General features: G+C 43.2%; 1 protein-coding gene across 1 annotated transcript; it reads right to left on the bottom strand.

Moving 5' to 3' along the window:
* Positions 1-8,715: 8,715 nt before the first annotated feature.
* On the bottom strand, positions 8,716-12,690 carry LOC122617402 (protein snail). Its single transcript, XM_043793251.1, has 2 exons — positions 11,445-12,690; positions 8,716-10,397 (listed from the first exon to the last, which is right to left on the bottom strand). Exons 1-2 carry the CDS (start codon positions 11,893-11,895, stop codon positions 8,854-8,856), a joined length of 1,995 nt encoding a protein of 664 aa, XP_043649186.1. The 5' UTR covers positions 11,896-12,690; the 3' UTR covers positions 8,716-8,853.
* Positions 12,691-21,555: the final 8,865 nt, after the last annotated feature.

Below are 21,555 nucleotides of genomic sequence, written 5' to 3' on the forward strand. Positions count from 1 at the left end.
TCGAGCAAGCTCATATCTCTCTAATGGGGTTAGACCTGCAATTGTGTCCAGTGTTCGGCGCTAAATTGAAATTGAAATTGACCAGGGCTGTGAGGAAAGGAATTGGCGCGGAGTGAACGCCCACGCCTTGGCTTATGTAACGCGCGGCTTATGTAATTTCGGCGTCACTTTGGAGATTTATAAATTTTCGTTGGTTTTTCTTTTTCATTTCGCCTCGTTCTTGTTTTATTTTTTTGTTTATTTTTTTTTTGGTTTTTTGCCCCGTTTGCTTGTTGTTTTGTATCTCATTCCCAGTGAGAAAAGTCGCATTAAGCCAGCTGGACGACGTTTCATTACCAAAAGAGGGAAAATTGGGTGGGGAAAAGCCCGAATGGAGCTGGGAAGTATGCAATGTAAATAAATGGATAGGAAGAAATCAACGTTAAAATAAATGACACTAAAACTGGAGACACACTCACTTTGTTTTTGTTCTCCATTCCGCTCATTTAGCCCGAGTTCTTGTTTCTGTAGCTGTGTTGGCTGTTGTTGTTTTTTGTTTCGTCCCGCTCTTCAATTGGCTATTAAGCAAATTGATTCAGTTAAATTTATCTTAATGCAATCTTCAGGCTCTCCCCCGCCGCCATTGAGATAGTGCATAATTTGAAGGGCATAGTAAACAAGCCGACAATTCACGCGCAACAACGGCCCAGAGTATCTGGCACACTTGTGGATACACAGATACATCTCGTGGGTCCGACACATGACGGCGGCAAAACAACAACAAAAACCGAAATAATGGTAGAGAAAAGCCATGTATCCAGCCTGGCTCTGAAATATCCGCAGACCCAGTCCCCAAAAAATACTGGAGGGGGCAGCGAAAGGACGAGCGACCATAAACCGCTCGAAGCGTGAAGAACAAGGGTGAATGCGGAAAGTTACAGAAAAAAAGCATTAGAAAATATATATCTGGCTTGGCTTAAAAAGCGCGCTGTTGATTGTTTTGCTGGATAACGGCCACGACGATTCCATTGCCCATCTACCCCTCCCCTCCCTTTCATCCTGTGCCATCCCTTTTTCTTTTTTTTCAGTCCTCCGAACTGTTGCGGAGCTATTTTGATTCCGTTGTCGCCATCCGCTATCCGCCATCCGCCTATGATGGAATCACCCCGAAGGGCTGCTCTGTCTTCCCCCAGCACAACCCATACCATACCATCCTATACTCATACCCATACCCATACCATACCATCACATCCACCCCGCAAGCCGCAGCCCTCCGCAAAACTATCTCTCCTCGAGCTGCGTATGTGTGCTACTGGGCAATCTCTAAGCCGTATAAATATGCCATCGTCTGAGGACAATCTACTAATACCATCGGATTCGACTCGGCTCGCGTGGCGCGGCCCAGCCCAAAAACAAAATGGAACACAGGGAAAAAAATGGAAAATGATTAAATTAGAGTCCAACTTATCTGACTTTGACTTGCCCAAGCCGCATTTTGTGTTGGACAACCCAAATTGGGCTTGATTAGCCAGCAGTGGCTCAGAGTGGCCTTGTTTGGTCTATTAAGCCCCTGGTTTCATAAGGTTATTCCTTAAAGACACAAATCCCCTTACAAGGTGTTCGAAAGGTGATATTTAAGACCATTTGATAGGTTGTTTATAAAGAAATATATAGGCCATCTAAAGTAGACAACAAAAGTAACAAATAAATAATATCTCCAAATCGCATTTTCGTTCTGTAATAAAGCAATCATTCTTTTTGACTTCCTAAAATTTCTCGCAGTGCAGAAACAGAATCAGCCTCGCCTTCGAGCCATTGATCGGCCTATAAACAGAGTTTTTCTCCTGCCTTGTTATTGCCCCATAGGCAAATCATATAAATTATGCTCAATTTTTTCCTTTTGGCTTTTAATAAGCATAAAAACTTATGATATGTGAAAATATGCGCAACAAACAACAACATTTTCGTAGGGGGGTCAGAATTGGGAGCTTATATGGTCCAGGGGGCCGTGGCTGTTTATGCTTCAAAATTGTTTACTTTCTTGTTTTTGGCTCACAGTTACGCGCAGTTATGGCAGCCACAGTTGGGCCAGGAATTTATTTAGCTGACAACACAGCAATACAGCCGGAAGGGGTTCTGGCTATGGGTCTCGAGTATATCCAACGCCAAACGTGTCACATTTCCCCTGGGGAAACGCTGGCATGTACTTAAAGTTGAATTTAACTTTGATTTGAGGAGGTCCTTCAAGGATGTAGGGCACACACTTCACGGGGACTCGAATCTCAGTGTTAAAGTGGGGATAACTTTGAATGCATTCGAGGGCTCGGAAAGGAACGCAAATATTGATGAAAGCAAATAATTGGGAAAATTACTCATACGCAGTGTGGTGCGGGAAATTCCCCAACGACGGGAAGGTTTATAATTGATTGTTGATAGATTTTAATGAAATTAGCACCTCCCGTGGAAAACCTCCTGCATTTGTGAAACCTTTGTCTACAACTCAATACAAAATCAGCGACCAATAATTTGCAACATTCCACTTCCGGTGAAAACATGGCAGTTCAATAGGAAAGTGTAGCTGCAATTACTTTTCCATCGCAAATACTTAGTTTCCGTTTCGATGACTCGCACAAGTGAGGCTGCATTGAATGGAATTCCCAGGGTCTGCCGTTGACAGAGGTCCTTTCTCCGCAGGATCCCCAGAGATTTTCGCCCAAATTGTGAGAAAAAAACCCACAAATTGAAATCAAACGCGTTTGGCTGTAGCTTTTTTTTGTCAGATTTTTATTTTTTTATTCACTATGTTTGTTTTCTCATTTACTACGCAAGTTGTTTTGCATCGTCGCACTTTTCTCCATCTCGTTTTACTCCATTTCGGTTTTCTTTTTCATGTATAAATTTGTCATGTGTTATGAAAATATAATATACTTATGTACGTTTATGTTAGATGTTTTACAGAATGCTTGGCTCCTTTTTTCCCGTTAGTAACTATGCATTGATTAGCCATTGTGGTGTTCATGTTGTGTGTGTTTATGTGTGTGAGTGGCTGTGTGCTTCCGGTTGGATTATACAAATCAATTAATTAAGTACAAAATATATAGTATACTCGTTTAATGCGTATATATGTAGGTTTTATATATATTTATTGATGCACTCTAGTCGAAACCACGCAATCAAACTGAAGACATTCATAAATTCTTTATCGATTTCTCTTCATATTTTGTCGATTCTGCCTTATTGGCTGCACAATTTTCAACAACTTAGCATAAAGACTACTGAAAAACATGAAACGATTTGAGTCATAATTGAAATTGACCATTTGGTTAAATTGACTTTCGAGGGCGGATCCTGGAATCTATGACTCCAATCAGGCTTGGCAGGACATTCTGTCAGACTTTCCTTCCATTATCCTTGATTGACAGCATGAGCCAGGACCTTTATGTTTGCTTGTGTGTGTGTTTCGCTGCCACTTATGTACATGAATGTCATATACATAATGCACGTAATTAATAATATAGAATGTTTTGCATATATCGCATAATAAACGCATTCTTGTCCTTCTTGTTTGTGTGTGTATATATTTATAGTTGCATATATCGCTTCGTATATATATTTTCGATTAGCTTGTTTCGATGCAATTAAATACATAATTAATGCGTTTGTTTTTTGTGTATGTGTATGTGTCGTGTGTGTGTGTGAATGTTTGTTGTATTTCTAGGTACAGAATTCATTACTTTTACTTTTGCTGGCTCACTAAGGTGCTGTGTTGTTCTCTAATCGTAAGCTTAAATTTATGTTCGCTTTTTTTAATCATATTTTTGCAACTCTACTTTTCTACAATACTACAGTTGTGTCTGTGTGTTCGTGTCGTGTCTGTATGTGTGAGTGCTCTAAATACAATTTAAAATGACTTTTTAATCTCTACGCAGTAACTGTTTTCGTTTTTCGTTTTTCTTTTTTCATTTTCTTTTGTCAACTATCGTGTGTGTGGGGAGTGTGTCTGTGTGTGTAATGTATAATCGACCAAAATAGGTTTGTATATCTATCGCAACAATATGCACCTATGCAAAAACATAAGATGAGTTCTCATTAGTTTCCTTGGTTTTCTGGTTTTTCGTTGTATAAAGTACATCAATTGGTCTCGTCAAGCAGCACAAAAGTTGCGATAACAATATGCAAAAAACAACTCTACCTGGTAATATATCTGTATATCGATAACTAATAATCGTTATAATCGTTTTAATCAATTCATCGTTTGCCAGCTAATCCAAAAATCCCTACGGCTCGTTAGTTATAAGTTATTGCTTATTTTTTTGTTTGCGCCTCTGCAGAGTTCTCATCGCTTTTTTTCCTTTTCCGTGTAAACTAAATTGTTTATATTCTTTATTCTGCTATATATATATTTATATATAGTGTATAGTGCCATAAATGTTTTGGGGTTTCGCCTTACTTATCGCAATAATATAACGAATTCCAAATATTTACTCATAGATACATGCGATTTAATACTTTTTAGTTACCTTAATGCTCTATTGCTTTCCATTTGCATTTTTGTTGCTTTCGTTAATTGCTTTTTGCCTCGATTCTCTATGATTATACCATATACAATACAATAGCTGTAAATAAGTATAGCTTTTCTCCGTTATAATTATAATATATATTCAAAGTGTTAAGTCTTTCATTTTTGTTCTCGCTTGCTTATTCTTTGTCGGCTATATATAATTCTCATGACTTTATTAGTTATGTTCAATTCTTGAATTATTAGTGTTAACGTGCCAAGTCTTTTATATTTTTTGCTCAATTATTTATACACGTGTGGGGGTGGTGTGTGTGTGTGTGTGGTGTATGGTTAATGGTGAGTGGTTGGGCTTTTTGTGATACTGATTTGGTAAATAAATAAATCACGCTCAATGCAAACTATGCAAATGAAATTTCCTCGAATTAAATGCGTGCAAGGACACCCCCTTTCGCGTTTTTCCCCGTTTTGCAATTTTCACCAGGGGTGGTGCGGCAGTACCTCCCCCTTTTTTATTCGCCTGCTTTTTTATTACATTTCCCTTTGTTGGCGTTCGCCTAACGAGCGCTCGTTAAACTGCATTGACACAAAAAGGACAACAGAACAGAACACAGCCAAACACAATACAACCAAACGCAGGACAACATTGTGTTGCCATGGGTGTGCAGTTGCTCAGTTGTTCGGTTGTTCGGTTGTTCCCTTGCATGGTTGTTCTGTTTTGGGGGTGGTGTCAGCAACAGATAATGGAAACAATGGATCATGAACCTAATGCTACAAATACTGAATTCAACAATTGCATTTCGCGTTGCGCTGGTTCCGTTTATGCGTCAGTTTCTGTACAGGATAAGTGTATGCAAGTGGGTGTGTAGGTGTATGCAAGTGTGTGTGTGGGTCCTACGCTACTAATGTATCAACTTTAACAATTTCCTTGGGTTTAACAATACATCATGATGATTTGTGTATGTGCGTGATTGGAGCAACTGAAATGGTTTAATTTTGGACTAAAGCTTTCCAAATATACATTTATAATTGCCGGGGGTATAGTTAAGAAGTAGTTTTATATATTCCAAGAGACTTTCGTTTTACAATTTTTAAAATATTCATCCCTTAATGTAGTATCCTTGCTGCTCTTTTCTCATATATCTTTACCACTACGTTTTATTGCTTTTCGATACACGTTATTTCTATTAAAAGTTCCTGGAGCTCAATTTGATTTCTCGTTTGCTCTCTTCCTTTGAGCAAATTTAATGAATAGTTCTGAAAATTGTTAGTGTGTTTTTGGACTATCACAATATTCGAATTGCTTTGGGTTCGTCGTTTCATATTCATCAAAAGTTAATCAGCAACAGAAGTTGGTTAAAATGATAAAAAGTCCGAATTGGTTTATAAATAAAAAACTTTGTTTCGCTCGTAAAATGTGTGGTTATTTAATATGTATTGTATATTTGTAACTTTATAATTGCTTCTCTCGTTTTTCATTTGTTTTTCGTTTTTACAAGTGTGCTTTGATTGCTAATTGTAAGTAGTTCCAACCTTACAGTATTCATTAAGACTAATAAATCGATTAACTCGTTAGTTAAGTTAAGTTATTGCTTTACTTTCCTTCGCCTTCTATACAATTGTTATACAAAATTTTTAAAATTTAATATTATTGCCGGGCTTCAATTCAATTTAATTCAACATTCTTATAATGCAAATTTCATAAATATTCATTACATTTCTTGCGTCGATAAATAATAAACGATACGTAAATAATAGTTGACTATATGCTAGATAACGCTATATATTATATATAATTAATTGTAGTTGTAATTGAAATAATTGTAATTTGTCTTGCGGTTTGCAGGGTTTCTTATCTTGCTTTTTATTTTTGAGTATTTGCTTTGGTACTTTAGCCGATTTATTCGATGCCGATTGCGATCTCGTCTCGATTATTCGATTAATAATATTCCTTAAAAGTGTTGCCATCTCTCTCGTCCGACGCTCCCTCCTCCGAACAACAGTATAAAAATAATTTCGTGATTATACTTACTAGTTTAACTTACGAGTACATGTCTGAAGACTAACCCTAGCTGTGTATAATATATGCTTTGTAAATATTACGCAACTACATACGTATTCTAGATGTATATAGTATATCTTCTATATATTCCCAAGATACCCGCTTAGAAATACCAACAACTTTGGTTTTGGGTCATCTAAACTTGGCTACGACTAGCGCTACAAAATGTTCGTTGCACTTCTTTCCCCCACTTCCTCTTTGAGATCGGTTGCTGAAGCTGATTTTAGTTGATTCAGATGATTATAATGCTGATGTGTGATTTATGTATATGTATGTATATGCTATATCCTAATATTTACAGGCTGTGCAGCGATTGAGTGTTGGAGTGTGTGAGCTTGTGTGAGTATGAAGATGAATGCGTAAACGATTCAATGAATGAGTGAATGAATGAATATGAGTTACAGTTACATAATATAGGGCTAAGTAATATCGTACTAGGTCGGTTAAGTGTCGAAAAAGTGCAAAAGTATTATTCACGCATGGACGAAGTGTACTGTTAAATGCTTGAGACTAGATCACACTCGATATATTCTGTTCTGTTCTGCGATTGAGGGGTTCTCTCTATGCGATCGAATACTGGGGCTTGTACTACTGCTGGTTCCCCGGGTTTCTTTGGTCTTATTCGCTGGTCTAACTCCTAATTGGGTCTCGAACTGAATGCAATGCTTGTTGATACTAAAAACTGGTTGTAGGGTCTAGGATATAGCTTTGGTATAGCTTTGGTATGAAATAAGTGATTTTGCTGTTAAACAGCGACTAGATGTTCACTTCTAAGGACTAACATAAATAATCATAGGCTATTTCACTGGTGAGTAGTGCTATTTGACTGCGGAATTATGGCGCCCAACGAAAGAAAAGGGGTTTCGAACCGCCCTCTGTGACTTCTGCAATGCTCTTCTAGCCTTTAATGATTTTGGAGTGAACTTATTTTTGGGGGGGAGGACTGACCTATATGTATAAACGTGATCGTGATGCTTTCTACAAGGGTTAATATGAGGCTTACACAACCAGTTCTCGGGGAGTTTGAGTTGGTCCTTGTTGTTTTCAGTTTGTTAACATTCGCTATGGAACCGCTCCCACTTTGAACCGGTCCGCAAAACCCGACTAAATATTGCTTTGCGTTTCGTTTTTGTTGCTTGCTTTTGATTAATTTGTATCGTTGTCGTTATATATCGAATCTAAAAATTGAGTTGAGTGCTTAAATGTCGCTTTCGTGTGACTTAGTTTAAAATTGCTTAGTGGCTAGCACTCGTAATTACTGCTTATAGATAGGCTGCCCTTAAGTCCTAATTCGTTGTTTGAGAAACATTGCATTTGCTTTTGTATTCGTTGCATTAATTTTAATCACTTCGTCGTCATCGTCGCCGTCATGTCGTCAACGTTGTCGATTAAAGAGATAGAGATAGAGAGTAGAGAGATATTGTTCGAGTAAGAGTTAGGGTTAGCTAGAGGAGTGTTCTTCGAGAGTTAGTTGGAGAGAGTGGGTAGATTAAAACGTTCGCTTGGTTTCGCTACAGGTTATAGTACACTCTATATATGCATTTAAATATAGTACTCTTATGTGTTTGTGTTTTTGTTTTGTTTTCGATTCCATTCAATTCGATTCGATTCGTATTCGATTTGGTAAGTAGTAAGATAGATAAGATAGCTGCTAGAATTGCTTAGATTTCTTCAGGTTCTCGGAATGCATGTGGCTTTACCACCTCATACACAAGGCTCTCTGTGTGTTTGGGGTGTATTGTGTGTGTTCTTTTTTTTTTTTTTGTTTGTTTGTTGTTTTGTTTTGTGGAATGCTTTGGTTTTTAGGAATGTTTAACTCACTTATGCTCTAAAGAAGAACCATTTTGAGTTGGTTATTATGGGGGTGTTTCCAAAATCTGACCACGAATTTGGAAGTTTCCTTTGCATACTTTTAGAGGCACCGTTTTCTTAAAAATTGAGTTCTCAAATCAACCAACAGATTTTGAAAACACACCCATTGAGTATTTGGTTGCTTGGCTGCCTAATGCGAATTTCTACAGTCTCTGTGTTACTCTACTACACTTTGCTCTTGGACGTATTGTGATGTATGTATCTTCTATAAAAACGGCTATCGGTTAACCTAGTTGTAAATGGTAACGGTAACTTTAACTTTAACGGTAAATTAACTAACCAGCTATGCAGTTACAGCACATCCTCCTTCCTCTTTGTTTATCGGCGTTGCAACAGAAATCCCCAAGTCTGGTCCACCGAGCCGGATCACGACTTCGTTTCAAGTCCCTAGAGATTTCTGTGGCGCGCCCAATGCGTTTGATGCTTACATGGCATAAGTGGCTCCTCCGCTGCCCTCGAGTTTGACGCGCTCAAGGAACTCGTGTGGCGGCGACGAGGCCATACTGGCCCCACTCTCGCTGTTGCTGTCGTGCATCGACAGCGACATGGACATCATCAGCTCCTCCTCGTCCTTCAGGCAAGCCGACTCCAAATGCTTGTTGAGGTATGACTTCAGGGCGAAGGTCTTGTGGCACCGCTTGCACTCGAAGTTCTTGTCCACCGAATGGGTCTGCATGTGTGCTCGCAGATTGGAACGATCGGCGAAGGCCTTGCCGCAGTGCGCACATCCATAGGGCTTCTCGCCCGTGTGCGATCTCAGGTGACCCTGGAGCAGCCACGGCCTCGAGAAGAGCTTGCCACAAACGCCGCAACTGTGGGATAGCTTGTGCGTGAGCAAGTGCATCGCCAGGGCGGGCATGGAGACGTAGGCCTTGCCACAGGTGTGACACTTCTTGGCGGACTGCGAGTCCAGCGAGCGATGCGTTTGCTTGTGGCGCGACAGGTTCGAGGAGGTGGCATACTGCTTGCCGCACTCGGAGCAGGTGTACTTGGTCTTCTGCTGGTCAGGAGTGGGCACACCGGCGGCGACAGCTGCGGGATCCGCCACATGTTTGCGTTTCGAGCGGCCATCGCTGACGAAGAAGGCCTCGTAGGTGTACGCCACTGTTTTGGCCGAGGCACCGGAGGCGCCACCGTGCTCCCCATCCTGAAGGCATCCATCCCCATCCGGGTTCGTGTTGGTGGTGTTGCTGTTCTCGTTCTGCACCTGGCTGCTGCTGCTGCTCGAGTTGCTGCTGGGACTGCTGGGCATGTGATTGCTGCTGGCACTCGAGGCATTGCTGGCGGGGCGTTGCTCATTTACCACACTGGCCGCTGCAGCCAGTTCGGCAATCGATGACGTGCTGCGCAGATGCGCATGCGTCTCGAGAGTTGGCAAGTGGGTGTGGTGTGCCTGCTGCTGCTGCTGTTGCTGCTGCTGCAGTGGCAAGTAGTGATGTTGCTGCGGGGCAAGGTGTTGCTGCTGGGAATGGTGATGCTGCTGCTGATGTTGCTGTTGCTGCTGCTGCTGCTGCTGCAGCTGGTGAGGCTGCGTGGGCGGGTGGAAGGCTGTGCTGGCACTCAGATCCAGGATAGCATGTGCGGCATGCAGGTCCTCCTCCGCCGGAACCCTTCTTCGATAGCCGTGCGCCGGCTTGTCGTCCAGGGAGTAGGGCCTGTAGATGTCCTTCTTCTTCGGCGGCAGCGACAGTGTGGCACCCGTACTGCTGAAACACTTCCGTTCGCTGGAGGTCTGTCCACTGGAGAGCGGACTGTACCGATCGCCGGCGCCGCTGGGCGAACAAGAGGGTGATGACGTGGTGGACGAGGGCGGCGTTTGGTAGGCGGCCAGGTGCTGATCTCCACTTCCGTTGCCAGATGTCCTGGCTGCCACCAAAGCTGTGGCCGCGGCACGGATCACGGTTATCTCGCTCTCCATGCGGGGCAGGTACGCGGTGTAGTGCAGCGGCGAGAGTTCGCGGGTGTAGCCTGTAAAAAGCAGAAAAGAGAAAATAATGGGTTAGGTTTTATTCAGCGGCAGTTATCAAAACCCCTGAAGTATGCTAAACTTCTTTTTGAAATAAGAGTTCCAGTCATGGCAATATTTTTTGCAGTAGAGTGTATGTTTCGCTTAAACTTTCTAGACATGCATTATAATTTCTTTGTAATTATAAATTCTTCCGTTTCCTGTTCCTTACAAGCTGCCAAAACATTTACCCTCTGCCACTCTTAAGATTTTTCCTGTTGCAAACTTTAAACAATAGCGTTAATTGAAGTCTGAGGGCTGCCACATGGTTCCACTCTATGATTCCTCTGCGCTTAATTTCTTTTAACCAAGGGCAAACTCTGAAAGGCCAACGTAAATGTCAAAGACCACGCCTGAAGTTGTGCTAAGATAACTATTTTGTATGTGCCAGAAAATATTTTGTTTGCTCAATGGATTCCCTCTGAGAAATAAGAACTTTGGGGAAGCAGAAAAGCACACAAAAATGCAACAGCTCACTGAAAAATGGGTTAGTGTAGAATCACATGCAGATTGCTTAAATCAGTTTGGCAGCAAGTTATTTTTAAGTTTTAAAGCCTAAACCTCTATAAAAGATGTCTATTGTGAGTGGTTTTTAGGTCTGGCCTGCTTCTAATTTCCACTGAATAATTAATTTTGCAATTGTACGTGGAAAGCGGTGACAGGCGCATATACCAACAAAGAGGACGAAGAAGGCAAACGGTTTAATTTTGGCATTTGCCATTGTTTTCACGCCAAAGGGAATGGAAACCGAGCTGGAAGTTGGCAGTAGGCAGTTGGCAGTCGGCAGTCGGCGAGGGTCTGCGTTTTGTGGCCCGCTGGCCGGAATCGCAAACAATATTGAGTGACAACAAAGGCAATTAAATTGATTCGGAATTGTTTCGCAATCGCACAATGGCCACATCAATGACAGCGATTACGTGCGCCCCATCTCGATTTCCACCGATTGCCACCCCCTTCCCGCACCGAAGCAGTGTTTTCCGCTTTTCCGACTTTCCCGAGGGCGAACTTACCGTTGTAAACATTGCCGGCCACTCGCGTCGCCGCCTCCGGCGAATGGGGTGGCGGACTTGGAGCCGTGGTGCCCGCCGTGGGTGAACTGGGTCCCCAGCACTTGGATGTCGTCGTTGTCGTCGTCGTCGTGGATGGCTCCATGTTGTTGTTACTGCTACTGTGCGATGTTGCTGCTTCGGATGATGTTGCTGCGGCTGCTGCTGCTGCGGCATCTGCTGTTGTGCGTTGCTTCTCCAACTTGATCAGGAATTTATCGCCCACCACATCGATCTCCTCATCGTCGTCCAGGGTGGAGCGTCTGGACTTCAGATGGAGCTCCTCCAGTTCTCGAGGCGAGCTGGAGGCACTGTGCTGCTGCTGCTGCTGTTGCTGCTGCTGGTTGCTAGTATCCTCCGTCCGATCCAGCCAGGGATAGGCCTTCCACTTCTTGGCTATCAGGCAGCGCGGCATTTTCGGGGTTTTGTTCTTTGTAGATTAGAGGTTTTGGAGTTGGAGTTTTTGGCTAGGAGCTTGATCAGGATCCAGTTGGTTGATCTTAGAGGGCTAAGTGCTGAAGCTAGTGTCGAGTTTCGAGCGAGCAAAGACCGTCTCAGGGGGTATTATTTGTGGCAAAAGCGGAAAGGAAACGTTGCTGTTGTTATCTCGCATGTGAAAATATATATAATTATATATATATATATATATATTGTATATATTGTATATAGAGTTTGGCTCGCCGAAAGATCTCTTAAAGTTTTAGTCGTACAGCTTGTTGAGTTTCAGGCCTGGCATTTCTGCTGTGTTTCGTGTGTCTCTGTGTGTGTGGGTGTGTGTGTGTGGAGTGGTGTGGTCTGGAGCGTTTCGGTTAAATATTCTTAGTAATTTGCATTTTATTGTAAATTGGTTTGGTTTTTAGTTAGGATTCCTCGGGTTTCACAGCCACTTCACACATTTCGGCGCTTGATTCGTTGTCAGACCCGTATCCGTCATTTGGGCTGGAGTTTCGAGTCGCTCTCTCTGCTCTGCTTTGCTTTGCTCTGCTTTGCTTTGCTGTGCTTTGCTTTTCTTGTATTTTTTTGGGCCGGAGTTTTTGCGTTTTTGGCCAGGGCCACCGATTTTTGGTCAGTTCCCCCCGTTCAATCCCCTCGCTCCACAAAACACACACGGACACGTTCGCGTTCAGTTGGCTGGCTGCGTGTGGCTTATCGATTTTTACATTTACATTCGCGTTTACGTTTACGTTTGTTTTCAACACGGTATTGGACTCAAAACATAACGGGGGGATACGATTTTTGAACGAATCTTTGGGTTATCCTTTCACCACTTTGGGCTGGCAATTTTCTCCTTCTCGGTTTTTTTTTTTTGGAAAACAAAACTTTGTCAATGGCCGTCGAGACGAAAATAAATGTTTTGGTTTTGCAGTTTCAGTTTAAAAACGGAAAGTTGACAGATTGGTAGTGGTAGAGTTGTAGTTTGTTGTTTTTTGAGAAAGTTAAGTTAAGGTTGACGCGAGTTGAGAATAGTTGAGTTGTTATTATTGTTGTTGTTGTTGGTAGTGAAAAAATTGATTTAGGAGAAAATATAATATTATATAAGATAGAGAAGAAATGCGAACGAACCGAACGTAAGCAACTCTTGAATGCTTATGAGAGTCGTACGGCCCGACAACCCGCTTATAAGGGTGGTCCACCCCCAGCAGACCGACTGCAAGCCGAAGTCCCTCGCCTTGCAGCCGAAGCGAGCCGAAGGGAAGAGCGTGGCAGCGAGAGCGCCAGAGAGCGGAACGCCGAGAGCGGCACAGCCCCTAAGTTCCAACCCCTAGAAGGGAAGCGCATAGCTGTTGCTATTGCTGTTGCTTGTCCTGTGGGCTGCTACACACGTTGGAATATTTCAAGAAACCTAATTCCATGATATATTATTATGTATATAAGATTTAATGGGGTCCAAAAGGTTTTAAAATACGTGGGGGCTGGCTTGTATGCCGAAAATACCAATGAAACTCTTTTAAAATAAAGATTTCTAACTAATTTCCTTAAAAATCGCTTAGTGCGTAAGCTCCCTAGAGGAAAGGCAACAATCAGGAAGTGTTTCATTGCCGAAGCATTCCCCGCTGTTGCTTTCTCCCGATTTCAAAATTGTTGCGCCTCTCTCTTGCCATTTCCCCACCTTCTCCCACTCGGTCTCTGTCTTTTGACACGAAGGGGGGGAGCACCGGACCCCCAGCCATACCTGAGAATTGGCTCATGGCTCTTTGGCCCTTTTGGAACTTTTTCGGCTCGGGGCTCGCGGCTCTTGGCTCTTGGCTCTTGGCCGCCTGAGGCTCCCATTCACGATACACGGGGTGGATTTTGCGCCCAGAATGTGGCAGTTGTGCCGAGTTAATTGCTGTTGCATTGCATTTGTTGCTGGCTCTGATTTTGAACAAATTGCCAGCGACGGGATGGCAAAAGGGGGAGGCGGGTGTATGCTGTACTAGCATAGGTGAGGGGGCGAGGGGATGCAACAGTCGCTGGTCCTTGGCCCTAACTCAGTTAGTACAAGATAAACAGCACAAACTAACTTCTGTCGCCCTCGTCTCTCTGCACTGACGGCTCTCCACTGGCCATGAATAAGTGGTTTACTTTTCAGATCACAGAGGTCGGATATGAGTGCGGCAACTCAAATCGTTGGATGATTAATTGCAGCTCCTGCCGAGTTGGGTTTGATTGACAGCTGGATGTGTCATATGCCACACTCCCAGTATGAAATGAACACGATTTCGGGATGGATTTCCAGGGTTTTCTGATGCCCGCAAAGGGGTCCAGTCATGTGAAGTCCATACAAATATTTGTATTTGTAACCACATTCCTTTTGGAAGCCATTCAAGTTTGAAGGGAATAAATACAAACATTGCTTTTGCTATTAGCTAAACTTTTTTGAAATAGAATGCGTTTACAATATTATCAAAAAGATTAGAGAACTCGTAACTTAATACTTTAAATGTAGTACTACCCATTTTGTGATGAAAGTAAAAACCTCAGAGAATCCTTGAAAAGCTTTCAAACAATACGCTTAAAATGACCCGCCGTAAAATCGCTACAACATCTTGAGAAGCGACTCACTTACATATACAATCTGTTCGCATTCCCAGTCAGTGCAACACACACAAAACTAATTAATTAAAGTGGAGCTTCGGTTAGCTGAACGGGGAGCCGGGCTTTGCATAATCAGACACTTAAATTACAAAGTTCTTAACCTTTTAATTAGCCAGCGACAACAGACAATTTGTCTGCCTCAGACGAGCTTAGCGTCGCTTCTGCAGTCGCTTCTGCAGCAGTCCTTAAAAATAATACATACTTTTCATTGGAATTTTCATTCGGCTTACTATGGTATCCCCCGGGTCCTTTGTTGATCCCACTTCCTGTGCCCCACTCGAAACAGATGCAACCGTTTTTTTGTATGGTTTCTCTGTTTAAACTATTTCAAATTTTTTTTGAGGAAAACCAAGAAGTGCCCACCGATCCAAATATCTGTCCATCCATCTCGCGGAGTGACAGTTTGTAAGGACCTCTTCGGGCATTCCTTGAAAATGTAGGGTGGTATGTAAATATTAATGCCAAAGTAACGTATAGACCATCTGTGGAATTCGACTGCACTAATTATAAAAAAAATTGGGCTCGCCCTACGCCCTACGCACCTAAGTAGAAGCCCTAAATATGCCCCTTTCAACCCCACCCAGGTTGCACTGAGAGAAAATGTACAGAGTCTTAGCTATGGGTCTTATATAGAGTACTGAACTATGCATGTTTTATGTTGGAACTCGAAACTTTTGATCTAACAAACAGCAGTGAAATGTGGCTGATTTAAAAGCACCTTCTTAGAGCGTATTTCTCGCAGTGCATCTCCTTTCTTGGTGTTGACGAAACCACTCGTCTGGCACACGGCTGCCAGCGCATGGTAATCTGCTTTTCCAGCCAACAGACTTGAAGGCGATTCCGACCAAGATGCGCTTTATGCGGCCCACGACGAAATTGTTGCGCTTCGTTAGTCGCACCCTCCGCCTCCTTGAGGAATTTACAAGGACCCACTCGGCAGGACCTCAGTCCCTCGATCGCCGCTGGCCACGCGGCACGCTCCACACCACACACCCTCTCCAGGAACATGAATATATTTCCACCTCGATCCGATCCGGAAGGTCCGGAAGGTAGACTGCAGATGGTGAGGCACTGAGGCGATTCAAGCTCTACAATTCTACAGCTCTACGACTCCGTTGCCATATGGCTTTGGCTTTGGCTCTGGCTCTGGGTTTGCGTTTGCGTTTGGCTAGCGAATCGGAACTTGGGCCACGCGTCACCCAACAGGAAAATGTAGAATAGAATAGAACTCGGCGGCGAAGGAAAAGCGGCCACCGAAATTATGCAGCCGGCGGAGGACGACGACGGGCGGAATGGGGCGCGCTCACCTGGAACAAGGACAATATGGTTAATGCAGCGACAGCCTTCCTGTTTCGTGTTTTACGAGCTGTGCGGTGTGTGTGCTAAGTTTGCAGCTATTAGTTTTTGTTTATGCCCTATTCCATACCCTGCGAGGGAGTATTTCAAATGGGCTTACGGGCTTGTCAGGTTTTCCAGGGGCGCTACCTCTGACACATTTTCGAGAAACAAATAAGAAAGGGTCTGCGGGGCAAGTACTTGAGGTACTATCTGGCTTACTATCGCGATTATTGCTAGTTATTATAGGTGAATGATAGTTTTTAATTGCAGGGTTCAAAGGACCTCTTTCTAATGCTACTAAATATTATCTAAACTTTAAATTGGTTTTCATATATCTTTTTTACAGAAACTACCAATTAAAATGTTATATATTTTATACAGATTTGGTTGGATATTTAGCATTTATGGTGATTGCTCCACAACCTTTTTAAATGCATTAGTAATGTTGGTTTTCTAACAGCAGTCCTAGAAGAGTATTTACTTGGTCAACCCTTTAAATTTCGTTGAAATTTGTTAGTTTATTTAGTTTTGAGTGGGGGTGGCTGTCCATGTCCGAGAGTACGAAAGGTGCACCGCAGCCCAGTTACGGGGATTCAGTTGAGCGCGTTTGCGAGCGTGCAAAAAGGAGCAGGAGCAGCAGCAGTAGCAGTAGCAAGGACCAGTTGCCAGGAGCAGGAGCAGGAGCAGGAAATGCTCTACAAGTGCTGCAGCTGGCCCAGCTGTTTTTGGGTGCTTTTCCCCTTTTCCAGCGCTTTCCGCTGGTGGGTGGGCACTGCGCCCAACTCTTGGCCCAATCTAAAATGCACACCCCACTGGCCATTCGGCTTGTCAGCTTGCCAAGGGCTATTTGGCGGCGTTGCCTAGCGAGTTGCCCCGAAACTTTGGCTATAAACCCCTTCCCCTTCTCCCCCCGCCAAAAACCCACGAACCCTATATGGCTAGCGCATATCCCCATCCCTTTCTCGCCAGAAGTGTGACGCTCGCGTGGCACGGAAGTGACGTCGACGGCAGCTGTAGCTGTAGCTGTAGCTGTGGAACTATAACCAGAAACTGTTGATCCTTTCCTCCTACCCCGCACTTCCCCTGGCCTCCTCGTGCCTTCCCCCTCCCCTGTTCAATGTGAACTGGGCACCCAGAGCAGACCGAGGGCCAGAGGGAAAAGCAAGCCAGGGGCAGCGGCAAGGAGAGGTACAAATTCACAAAGGTACAGAGCCCAAGGGAGCCAGGTGTCTGGCATGCTCATTCCGTTTTCCATTCAATGATGTATTAAAGTGGAAACAGCACGAGAGTACCAGACTCAGACTCAGACTCAGTCTGGGTCTGATTCTGAATTGTATATTGTGCATGCCCTATGGCGAGGGATATGGAAATTGGCACAAAAGTTGCTCTAAAATAAGAATCAGTTTTATATAGAAATGTTTTAATTTGTTAAAGAGCTTCTAAGTAGCTTTTAAGTATTAAATTAGATATACATTTTTTGGAATTCGCTTTGAAGTAAAATATATTTTAATAAGACGAAGAAGTACTACGGCTAAATGCAAACTATGCCACTCCATCATCTGAGTTAAATTGATGATGGATGATGCCCATGATGCATGGCATTATTTATTGCTGGAATTATTTTTTTAACTTTGAGATCTTTCAGAAAATGTGTAATTAAATTTGTTTATGAACAATCAACTGAGATAAGAACTTATTCTGTATAGTTACCTAATAAGATTAATATCTCTTTAGGTATATACGAGTATATACTTGTATATTCAGTGCTTGGCAGACATCTAACATGATTAAAGACTTGTTACATTACATTCTATATAAGTTAGAAGACTTTCGTGTTAAGTTTTCCATTATCCTGCATAGCTAAATCTTTACACCTCGTTGATCCGCGGACATATGTATGTATGTTGCGCCAATCCGACGGATTAAACCCCAAGTATTTCCAATAACCGAATCAATGAGGAAATGTAACAATCGGGGTGTATGGAAAGCGGTGAGGCAGCCGAGCAACATGTAATTTGTAAAGCTTCCTTTGATTAGGATTGCGTGGCCTTTGTCGCCGTATGACTCGTGTAGTTTATGGCACCATAAACCAATCATTTGGCCCGACAAAGAGTATTCACGCTTCGATGGATCCGCAATTGACTTCTCTTTCATCTTTATTGTATTCGCGATGTCTGTGTCCGGGTTTCTAGGAGTCTGGGTGCTTGGGCTTGGGTTTGGGTTTGGGTTCGGGTTTGCGTTAGCGTTTGGGTTTCTGAGCCTGAGTCTGAGTCTGAGTCCGGGTATTTGGCATTTTCGGTATATATATCCTTTAGCGTCCCGGCGCTGTCGAGTTTTTCCCAAATGCTATTTATTCCTGTTCCTGCTGTAATTTCATTGTTACTCCTTTTTGAATGGCTGTGTGCAACAACCACCACCCCATCGACATCATCGTCATCACCATCACCATCATCATCATCAGAGCAACACGGCACCACCACTTCCACTTCCACCACCCAGCACCACCCTGCACCACCCCGCACCACCCAAAACACCCAAACACCACCCCATTTTCGGCATTTGGCGTCTGCATAGAAACAGCAAACAGGTAAAAACAAAAAAAGCAAAAAAACAATAACAACATCGCAACGAGGGAAGTGAAATAAAGGCGAGTTTACGTCATCGCCCGAAATTGCACTTTGCCCAGTTTTGATGGGCCAACTTATTAGCATATCCGGCAACAGGATATGAAGGATATGGTGGATATGGAGGATATGGAGGATACTTGCGGGGCTTCCCCAAAACTGGACGCGCGCGTGTGTCCAGTTCATTTCAGAATCCAGTTACCATTCCGGTAATTCGAAACTTTGTATTTTTAATTACATTTGTTTCGGACTTTCGTACGAATCGGGTGTTGAGATAGCGATAGGGATTGTGATGCAGTAGTAGGGGGAAATCTCACTGGGATCGTTATACGGATAGGGATAGGGATATGGATAGGGATTCTCTACCATTTCTTCCACTAAAATTGGCAGCTGTTGCAGTCGGACAACAAAAGCGAATGAAACCCACAAATCGTTAGACGAGTCCCGGAGTTCAAAGACCTCTCCTCATGAGAGGCCAAATCGAAGGAGAAGGGGAAGTGGTTGTGGATGTGGAAGTGGAAGGGCACGAACCCTGGCCCAGAAGTTGAGGTGCGGTCCAGGTAGCGAAAGGCAGGCAGAATGAAATGAAAAGGACAAGGACGCAGGACGCAGGACTCGCCCAGCGATCTGCAGACGGGCCATCAGTCGATGATCTATGTAAACACACACTGCACAAAATCGATATTTCAATTATATGCAAAAATGTTGCATTAAAAGGTTATATGAAAACAAAGGATTTATAAACCTATTATCAAAAACTATTGATATATCTTTGATTTAGAAAAAAACGTTTGAAGTAGTTGTCCTGAAAAGAATCTAACTGTAAAGGGTTAATTGTAGATACAGATATTTTTCTCAGTGCTGCAAACTGCATTCAGCATGATAATGATGATTTGCTGATGCCAGGACGAAAACCCTCCGCATAAAAAACAGCCCAAGGGCAAACTGAACCCCATACGGAGAGCAGAGCGCAGAACGCAGACCGCTTTTCACTCGCCTTTCAACAATTTTCCGACAGCTGTCCACATTGGCATTATTTCATTTTCCATTTCCCTCTGCATAGATGCAACAGCAGCAGCTGATTCCTGATTCCTGACCCCGCTTTCTGTTGAGGTTCCTCCACGCTCAAGGTTCCAGGCTCTAGGTTCTGGTTTCTGGTGCTGCACCCAGATCTTGAATTTCATTTCGGGACTGGGACCAGAACTCGTTTAGGGCAGGGGAATGGGTTTGGGATCAGGATTGGGATAGGGATAGGGATTGGGATTGGGAATGGGATCGACTCAGGTTAGCGCCCTCTGGCATTTGTTTTGTTTGCCATCCATAAACTAATGGCTTTCAGGATGCAGCCGCTTTCGGAAATACTTTGAATATCTGAGGCTCAGGCTGCATTCTCCCTGTGCAGCAGTTGATTCAATTAGAGCCCCGGAGAAGTCAAAACTGCTGAGGGTTAGGCATCAATCAGGCAACCGAGTTGATTCTTCAATTTGTGGGAATTACCGAGCCAACACTCATTCGCACAAAGGAAGCTGCTTTCGGCAAATCTGTGCTGTGTAAACTGGTAATTCCAAGTGCAGGAGAAGCCAAGTGGAGCTGCACATTAGTCGGAGGAGATGGAAATTAAAGCTTAGAGTGGTCTACACTCAGCTTGACTAGAGCTCTTTCAGCACTGACACCAAATAATCAAAAGTAAAGTGTTTTTTAAATTATTTCGATTTCCTGTCTTAAGCAATATGGGTAAATTGTTTGCTTTAAAGAAGTAGTTGAGGCAGCAACATAAATAATTTAATTATTTCCTATTAGTAAGCATTTTTCAACATTCCTGCTAAACTGTCGTACCAGAAGTTCCTTTAAGTTTCATCTGAGTTTCGAGATCCTTTAAGTTGCTTTAAGCTAAGAGCATGTCATGCATTTCCTGCTAAATTTTTGCAGAGTGCAGCTAAAACAAAGCGAACACGATGGCATAGAACAAGTTAAGTTGTTTGTCTGAGGAATCCTGTCTTCAGACAAACACTTGCAAGTGTATGTGTGTATGTGTAGTAGTGTGCCCGTGTGTTTGTGTGCATATTGAGTCACTAATCTTAATTACTTGTGCAGCATGCAACAAGAGCACTTAGCGCTGATATCCTGGCATAGCACTCGTGTTGCCCGAGACATATGCACATACGTGATTATAGTTTCCGATGGCCTTTAGTGCTGCCCCCTTAAGATATGTGTACCTTGTATTCCACGTACTACCCCCCCTTCCTCCATTTTTCCTCCTTCCTCTTTGCTCTTTCCTCTTTTCTCTTATTGAAATAAATTCTCAATGAACGCGCCCATTCGATGGGCCTTTCATTTTCATGCGTGCCATTTGCAGCAGCTGGCGTTTTGCTCCTTGCAGCTTGTTGCTGATGGGATGCTGCTGATGCTGTTGTTGTTGTTGTTGCCCCTGCTGCTGCTGCTGTTGTTGCTATTTGTGAAACGCTTGCAAATCTGTGGCAGATGCTGCGCCGCACATATATCCGCAGCATATACATTCCCGTATAGTATATCATATTTGGTTTGCGCATTAGCCCGGCCAGCAAGGCTAAGCGACACATGGAGCTCATCCACGTAGATGGATACACTCCGTGCCAAGCAGGCACAATTGGGGGCAGTCGAATAGGAATCTATATTGAAAAGGGTTAATATCCTTATGATCTATCTCTATCTCACCTTTAAGACTGACAAACAACAATCAGGCCATCATATCTGAAAGCATTCTATTCTAGTGTCACCGCAACAAAAGCCTATAAATGAAAGGATTTTTCAACATTTTTTAAGTTCTATACACAATTTGTAAGACTTATATCTGTGGTATTAATATTTGATCATCCCATAAGTGCTGTTTACTTGGCCAAAGTATTTTGGCTCAGATGGAGTCATTATTTTTACGCAGGCTGTGCGCATTTGCGCTGCGACGCTTGTTTGCGATGTATGTGTGTATGTGCTTAGGGGGTGGAGAGTGGGCGATACGACAGCCCCATCCTTTATGTTATCCTGCATGTCCTTGTGCT

Source organism: Drosophila teissieri, chromosome 3L (assembly GCF_016746235.2).
Source record: "Drosophila teissieri strain GT53w chromosome 3L, Prin_Dtei_1.1, whole genome shotgun sequence".
In the NCBI taxonomy this organism is placed as follows: Eukaryota; Metazoa; Arthropoda; class Insecta; order Diptera; family Drosophilidae; genus Drosophila; species Drosophila teissieri.